The 7,730-nt window shown below is 60.9% G+C and overlaps 1 protein-coding gene across 1 annotated transcript in view; it reads left to right on the top strand.

Annotated features, from left to right (window-relative positions):
- SHANK1 (SH3 and multiple ankyrin repeat domains 1) overlaps positions 1-5,119 on the top strand; it is a 62,717-nt gene extending 57,598 nt beyond the window's left edge. The window contains exons 23-24 of the mRNA XM_004381848.1: positions 2-2,508; positions 4,402-5,119. Of these exons, the coding sequence (XP_004381905.1) occupies positions 2-2,508; positions 4,402-5,119 (3,225 nt within the window). The remainder of the gene's footprint in view (position 1; positions 2,509-4,401) is intronic.
- The last annotated feature ends 2,611 nt before the right edge of the window (positions 5,120-7,730 follow it).

Here is a 7,730-nt window from a genome sequence, read left to right as displayed (position 1 = left end):
GCTGCCCCCGCGGGCAGCCAGCGCGGCCATGTACGTGCCCGCGCGCTCGGGCCGCGGCCGCAAGGGCCCCCTGGTCAAGCAGACCAAGGTCGAGGGCGAGCCCCAGAAGGGCGCCGGCGGCCTCCCGCCCACCCAGTCGCCCACGTCGCCGGCCTCCCCGCAGCCGCCGCCGGCCGCGGCCGCCTCCTCCGAGAAGAATTCCATCCCCATCCCCACCATCATCATCAAGGCGCCGTCCACCAGTAGCAGCGGCCGCAGCAGCCAGGGCAGCAGCACTGAGGCGGAGCCGCCCACCCAGGCAGAGGGCGCGGGAGGCGGCGGGTCCTCGGCGCCCAGCCCCGCGCCGACCATATCGCCGGTGCCGCCGTCTCCCTCGCCCGTGCCCACTCCCGCCTCCCCCAGCGGCCCAGCCACCCTCGATTTCACCAGCCAGTTCGGAGCCGCCCTGGTGGGCGCGGCCCGGAGGGAAGGGGGCTGGCAGAACGAAGCGCGCCGGAGGTCCACGCTCTTTCTCTCCACCGACGCGGGGGACGAGGATGGCGACGCCGGGCTGGGTGCGGGGGTCCCGCCGGGCCCCCGGCTGCGCCACTCCAAGTCCATCGACGAAGGCATGTTCTCCGCCGAGCCCTACCTGCGGCTGGAGTCCGGGAGCTCCGGGGGTGGCGGCGGCTACGGGGGCTACGGAGCGGGCAGCCGCGCCTACGGGGGCAGCGGGAGCAGCAGCGCCTTCACCAGCTTCCTGCCCCCCAGGCCGCTGGTCCACCCGCTGACCGGCAAGGCCCTGGACCCCGCGTCCCCTCTCGGGCTGGCCCTGGCCGCCCGGGAGCGTGCGTTGAAGGAGTCCTCGGAGGGCGGCGGGACCCCCCAGCCCCCTCCCAGGCCCCCATCGCCCCGCTACGAGGCCCCGCCGCCCACCCCGCACCACCACTCACCCCACGCCCACCACGAGCCGGTGCTGCGCCTCTGGGGGGCGCCCCCCCCGGACTCTGCCCGCCGGGAGCTGGGGTACCGGGCAGGGCTGGGCAGCCAGGAGAAGGTGCTCCCGGCCAGTCCGCCGGCCGCGCGCCGCTCTCTGCTGCACCGGCTGCCCCCTACGGCCCCCGGCGTCGGACCGCTGCTGCTGCAGCTGGGGCCTGAGCCCCCGGCCCCCCATCCCGGGGTGAGTAAGGCCTGGAGGTCCAGCGCCCCCGAGGAGCCGGAGCGGCTGCCCCTGCACGTACGGTTCCTTGAAAACTGCCAGCCACGGGCCAGCGGGGCCGGCGGAAGGGGGCCCCCAGCGGAGGACGGGCCCGGGGTCCCGCCGCCCAGCCCACGCCACTCGGTGCCGCCCTCGCCCACTTCCCCGCGGGGCAGCGAAGAGAACGGGCTCCCCCTGCTGGTACTGCCGCCGCCCGCGCCCTCGGTGGATGTGGAGGATGGCGAATTCCTCTTTGTGGAGCCGCTGCCCCCGCCCCTCGAGTTCTCCAACAGCTTCGAAAAGCCGGAGTCTCCCCTCACGCCGGGGCCTCCTCACCCGCTGCCCGACCCGCCCAGCCCCGCTACCCCTTTGCCGGCCGTGCCACCCCCGGCCGCCGCTGCCCCTCCCACCCTGGACTCCACCGCATCCAGCTTGACCTCCTATGACAGTGAGGTGGCCACGCTGACCCAGGGGGCGCCCACGACTCCCGGGGAACCCCCTCCGCCAGGCCCTCCAGCCGCTGCTGCCCCGGCCCCCGCAGCACCCCAGTCCGGCCCAGACCCCCCACCTGGCACGGATTCTGGCATCGAGGAGGTGGATAGTCGGAGCAGCAGTGACCACCCCCTGGAGACCATCAGCAGTGCCTCCACGCTGAGCAGCCTGTCTGCTGAAGGTGGTGGCAGCGGAGGGGGTGGTGTGAGTGGTGGGGCCGGTGGGGCCAGCGGGCCGGAGCTTCTGGACACCTATGTGGCCTACCTAGATGGGCAGGCCTTTGGGGGGAGCGGTACTGCTGGCCCGCCGTTCCCCCCGCAGCTTATGACCCCCTCTAAGCTCAGGGGACGAGCGCTGGGGGGCAGCGGAGGCCTGCGGCCGGGCCCCAGTAGTGGACTCCGGGACTCCGTCACGCCCACCAGCCCCACAGTCTCGGTGACAGGGGCTGGAACCGATGGACTGCTGGCCCTGAGTGGCTGCGCGGGACCCTCGGCGGCAAGTGTGGCCGGGGGTCCAGTGGCTGTAGAGCCAGAAGGCCCGCCCATGCCCTTGCCGACAGCCTCCTCCCTGCCTCGGAAGCTGCTACCCTGGGAGGAGGGTCCAGGCCCACCACCACCACCCCTGCCCGGGCCCCTGGCCCCGCCTCAAGCCTCAGCCTTGGCGACAGTCAAAGCCAGCATCATCAGTGAACTCAGCTCCAAGCTCCAGCAGTTCGGGGGCTCCGCAGCAGCCAGTGGCGCTCTGCCCTGGGCCCGGGGAGGCAGCGGGGGAAGCGGGGACAGCCACCACGGCGGAGCCAGCTATGTCCCTGAAAGGACTTCCTCCCTGCAGCGGCAGAGGTGAGCAGGTGCTGGCAGCTGCCTGGCAATGGAGGCCAGAGGGACAGATGTAAGGGGTCTCTGGGTGGCAGAAAGGAAACAAACCAGGTTGGCTCGTGGCAAGTTTCCCTCAAAGGAGCATGCCTTCACAAATACTTTAAACTTCCCTTTATCTCAGTTGCTTTTGTGGCCACCTCCCATTACCATGACAACCTACATCTCATGATGGAAAAAAAGTTATTAACCAAGGAGACTGGTGCGAAACTTGCTGATGGCTGTTTCCTTGGTAGGTTTGTCAGTTGTGCCTGACAGTCCCTGAAATCTGCCAGTCCATTGAACCCAGTCTGGTTAAAGACATGATGCTTTAGGGCACAGTAGGTGTGGGTTCTGGAACCCAGCTGCTTGGGTTCCAGTCTCAGTTCTGTACTTTCTACTTGAGTGACCTTAGGTCAGGAACCCTCTGCAGAAAGGAGACAGCACGGTACCTGCCTAATGGGCTTGTCAGGAGGAGTACAGATGGGCCATTGTTAGAACATGAGATGTAGGAGGAGTGGGGCCTCTTACAAAAGCCCAGGGAAAATGAGGGATGCTGCTGCTGTTTCTCAGTGCAGCTAGCTGGGACTGCCAAAAATAAAGTTCCAAGCCATGCAAGATCCCCTAGTCTTAGGGAAAGTGGAGTCCCATTCCTGACTCAGACACACAGAGAGGGTGGGGAGAGGTTTTTAAATATCCTTGCCTCTACAGAACTCATTCTAATTCTATTTTAGGGTCTAATATCTTTATGGTTGATATTAGAACATGGTTTTATCAGGCCTCTGAGACCTTAATGCAACTCATTGATTATTCTTAAGTATTCTGGGTAGAGAAGAGGATGCTTAATTTGGTCAATAGATGGATCAGTTACTGATTTATCACCTGGTATGTGTGAGGTGACTTTCTGGGTGATGGGGACCCCACAGGAGTGGACAAGACAGGCAAAGCCCTTTCCTCATAGAGCTCATATTCTAGTTGGGGGTGGTGGTGAATGGGGGGCAGACAATAAACAAAATTAATGCGTCCATTTTAGAAAGAATATATAATAATGGGATGGTTAGAGAAGAGCTCTCTAGTAATGGGCAAGTTGAGCAGAAACTGGAGGAGGGAAAGGAGCTACCTGGGGGAAGAGTGATCAAGGCAGCGAGAACAGCCAGTGCAAAGGCCCTGAGGTGGGACCTTGCTTGAAGGAGCTAAAGGGATGAGGGGAACCTTTTTCTCCCCTTGTTTCTTCTCTCTTTCATCTCCCTCTCTTCATCTCTCTCTCTCTCTCTGTCCCTTGTCCCCTTCCATCTCTCTTCCCTGGACGCTCACCTTCTTTTTGTTCCTCTCTCACTGTTTCCCCGTCTTCTGCTCTGCTGTGACTGGCCATAACCCAAAAGGCAGAATAGAGTAGTGGTTAAGAGCTCAGACTTTGGTGCCATGTAACCGGGCTCTGCCACTTCCTGGCTGTGTGTCCTTAGGCAAGTTATTTAAACCTCTCTGTGCTGATAATCATAGTAACCTGCACCAGGGCTGTGGTGGGGGGTTAAATTGAGATTTGATACGTAAAGCACTTAGAACAATGCCTGGCACACGTGAGCATCAGGAAGTGGTGGCTATTATTATTATTATCACTTAATGTCTCTTTTTCTTTCATCTCTCTTGACTGTCATCCTCTCCCTGGTCTCTCATCTTTCTCCCCCTTCACTTCTGTTCTGATATCCATCTTACCCCCTCGCTCCCTTCATCTCTTCTCTTCTCCTTTCTCCGTCTCTCTAACCCTGCCCCGATGTCTCTTTTCCTCTCCCCCTATATCTTGACCTCTGCCTCTTTCTTGCCCCCACCCTTGCCCCCCAAATCCCCTCTCCCCTCCACCCCTCCCTGCTTGTCACATTCCAGACTCTCGGATGACTCCCAGTCCTCGCTTCTCTCCAAGCCAGTCAGCAGCCTGTTTCAGAACTGGCCCAAGCCACCCCTGCCATCACTCCCCACAGGAACAGGGGTTTCCCCTTCAGCAGCTGCGGCCCCGGGGGCCACCTCACCCTCAGCTTCCTCCTCCTCCACGTCCACCCGCCACCTCCAGGGCGTAGAGTTCGAGATGCGGCCCCCTCTGCTCCGCCGGGCCCCCAGCCCCTCACTGCTGCCTGCCTCGGAGCACAAGGTCAGCCCTGCTCCACGACCCTCGTCCCTGCCCATCCTGCCCTCCGGACCCCTCTACCCGGGCCTCTTTGACATCCGCGGCTCCCCCACCGGAGGGGCAGGAGGCTCAGCTGACCCCTTCGCTCCTGTCTTCGTGCCGCCCCACCCGGGGATGTCTGGGGGCCTTGGAGGGGCCTTGTCAGGAGCCTCCCGCTCTCTCTCACCGACCCGCCTGCTTTCGCTGCCCCCGGACAAGCCGTTTGGCGCTAAACCTCTGGGGTTCTGGACCAAGTTTGACGTGGCCGATTGGCTGGAGTGGTTGGGCTTGGCCGAGCACCGAGCCCGGTTCCTGGACCACGAGATTGACGGTTCCCACCTGCCCGCCTTGACCAAGGAGGACTACGTCGATCTGGGTGTGACCAGGGTGGGCCACCGAATGAACATTGACCGGGCGCTTAAGTTTTTCCTGGAGAGGTGATGGCTGGGCTGGGTGGACCAGCCCGTCCACAGCACCCTTGAGCCTGCTGGCCTTTTGACCTCTGACCCCTGACCGTCATCCTTCCCACCCTGGGCCAGGGATTCTGCTGAAACTGTGCCCTGCCGTAGTTCCCCAAGGCCAGAGGTCACCAGGTGGCCAATCCGGCTGGACATATGCACCTCATAGGAGGGGGCAGCTGACACATGACTGTGTGTGTGTGTGTGTGTGTGTGTATGCGCGTGTGTGTGCGTGTGTGTGTGTGTGTGCGTGTGAAGTGGGAGTCGAGGGGGATGGAAGGAGTTATGGAGGGGAGATTAAGAAGGAGGGAAGGGTCGACTTTTGGGGGGGGACAGACACAGCCATAGAGGGTCAACCCTGAGCCTGATGGGATGGGGGCCGTCCCCCAAGCCACAGGGGAAGGGGGTGCTCTCAGATTCCACCACCTGCCACCCCTCTAACAACCCTTCCCACCCTCTCCAGGCCCCTCAGCTCTCCCCCTTCCGCTCTCCCCAGCACACACAGCTGCCCCCAGCCTCTTGCACGCTCCTTTGCACGCCTGCTTGTCTCTCTCTCTTGCCCCTCCCCTCCCTGGGCTGCAATTTTGCACAAATTTGCCCTCTCTCTCTCTTGCACAAGCCCACCTTCACCTCCGGCTCTCTCAAGGCCTGCTCAGCTCTCAAACAAGTGCTGTTCTTCTCTCGCACACGTGCGTTTCTTTTCACATGCTTCATGTCCTCTGCTCTGTCTGGCTCTTGCTTACACTCTTGTCCCATGAGCCTTCCCTTGCACACCCCACTTCTTGAAATCTCTCGACCCTTGTTGCAGACACACTTGGGGCACACTTTCCCTCACTGGCTCATGGACTCCGTGCACACATATTTATTCTCTGTGGTGCCCTTCTCTTTGTTCAGCCCTTGCACACGTGCTGTTGTTGGCACCTGTCCTAACACACTCTTACTGCCATTTTCTGGCATTTATACACTCACTTTCCCCTTCTTATTCTGTAACCCCCAAATTCTTACTCTTACGTCATCTCTCCCTCTCATAGTCACAACCTACGCGTCTCCTTCTCCTTGTCCTCTTTGCACTGTCACTTCTGATCACACCCCTTGCACACCTGCCTCCCAGGTACTTTCTCTGTCAAATCCTTCCTTTTCTCTCTGCCAGGCCCTCACTCCCTTGCACCCTTCTTTCTCAGATCTTTATCTATCTTCATTCTTTCATCTTTAGTGAGCCCTCCTGCACATGCATCCTCCCAGCACTTTCGCTTGCTTTCTTGCAGCGTTTTTCTTTCCCTCAACAACGTTCTTGCACACTGTGACTTGGCTGCACACTCATTCTTGTCTTTTTACTTATTCCTTTTCCTTTTGGAGAACTGCTCTCCACCATCTCCTGTTGCACACTCATCCCATCTCACACACTCTTGGGCTGGTCTATTGTTTCTTTCCCTGGCACCCTACTCTTCATTCTTAATCTCTTACCTCCTCACACTCTGCTCTTCCTGGTGAGAGAAGACCCTGTGCACACTTGCTTCCTGCAAACCATGCTTCCCGCATTCCTCTTCTCCCTGCCTCAAGCTTCTCATCCCCCATCGCCACTTTTCAGGGTCCTTCCTGGGCCATCTGTCCATTCATTCTGCACGAAGTTCCTCCTCCCTCCTAACCTTTCTTTCTCTCCAAGAGACCCCCCCCCCAGCATGGCTCTTCCTCTCCTGCACGCCCCCCTCCCCTTATTCCTGGGGCTTGGGAATTTTAAGCCACCCCTCCCCCTGGAAAGCCCCCTCTCCTGCTGTGGATAAAGGGAGGAGGGCCTTGCCCTCAGGTCCCCCCATGTTCAGCTGCCAAAGAAGGGAGCTCCCCCTCCTTCCCCCAAGCCCATTCCCCTTCTGCTGCCCCCTACCCCCAAGGGGGGGCGCTCCGTCCATGGGTGGGGGGGCTTGCAGCCCCCTCCCCTCACCACGTCAGGGATCTGCGGGGTACCTTGTGGGAGGGTTGTGGGAGGGGGGAGGGTGGCAAACGGGGCGGAGATCGCGTTGGGCCCCTCCCCGCCCCCTCCCCCGTGTCTGCTGCCCCCGTTCGCAGGGGGCCTGCGCGGCGCCCGTCTATCAAGGGCTTGTTCATTCTGGATTGGTGCCGCGGGGTTGGGGGAGGGTGTAGGGGGTGGGGAGGGGAGAAGGAGAGGTAGGGTGGGGTGGGGGGAGGAACTGGATGGGGGGCAGCGCGGGTCAGAGAGCAGAAACATAGCAAAAAGAGGAACAATAACAAAAGGAGAATATTAAAAAGCAAAAACCCTAGAACACAAAAAATCCTGAAAAAAACCCTGAAATAAAAGCCCGAAAATTGTCTTCCAAGGGGGGGCGGGAGGGGGAACAAGAGGGAGGCGGGTCAGGACGTCTGGTTCTCGCTGACAGTGGTGGGCACTCTTGGAAAGCCCTGGCGCCCGAATCTTCCCTCTCTCGGGCCTCAGTTTACCCCTTAGGGGACGAGGACCTAGGTGTCCATTGCAGGGACTGGGGGAAGATTAGGGAGGCGGGATTATAATGTGGGGGTTCGTCCCTACCTCCCGTCACCTTCCTCCCCCTGACTCCCCACCAAGATTTTGCAGAGAGAAA

Source organism: Trichechus manatus, unplaced genomic scaffold (genome assembly GCF_000243295.1).
Source record: "Trichechus manatus latirostris isolate Lorelei unplaced genomic scaffold, TriManLat1.0 scaffold00087, whole genome shotgun sequence".
Lineage (NCBI taxonomy): Eukaryota > Metazoa > Chordata > Mammalia > Sirenia > Trichechidae > Trichechus > Trichechus manatus.
Note: the sequence above shows the minus strand (reverse complement) of the source record. Positions and strands in the feature narration are given on the sequence as shown.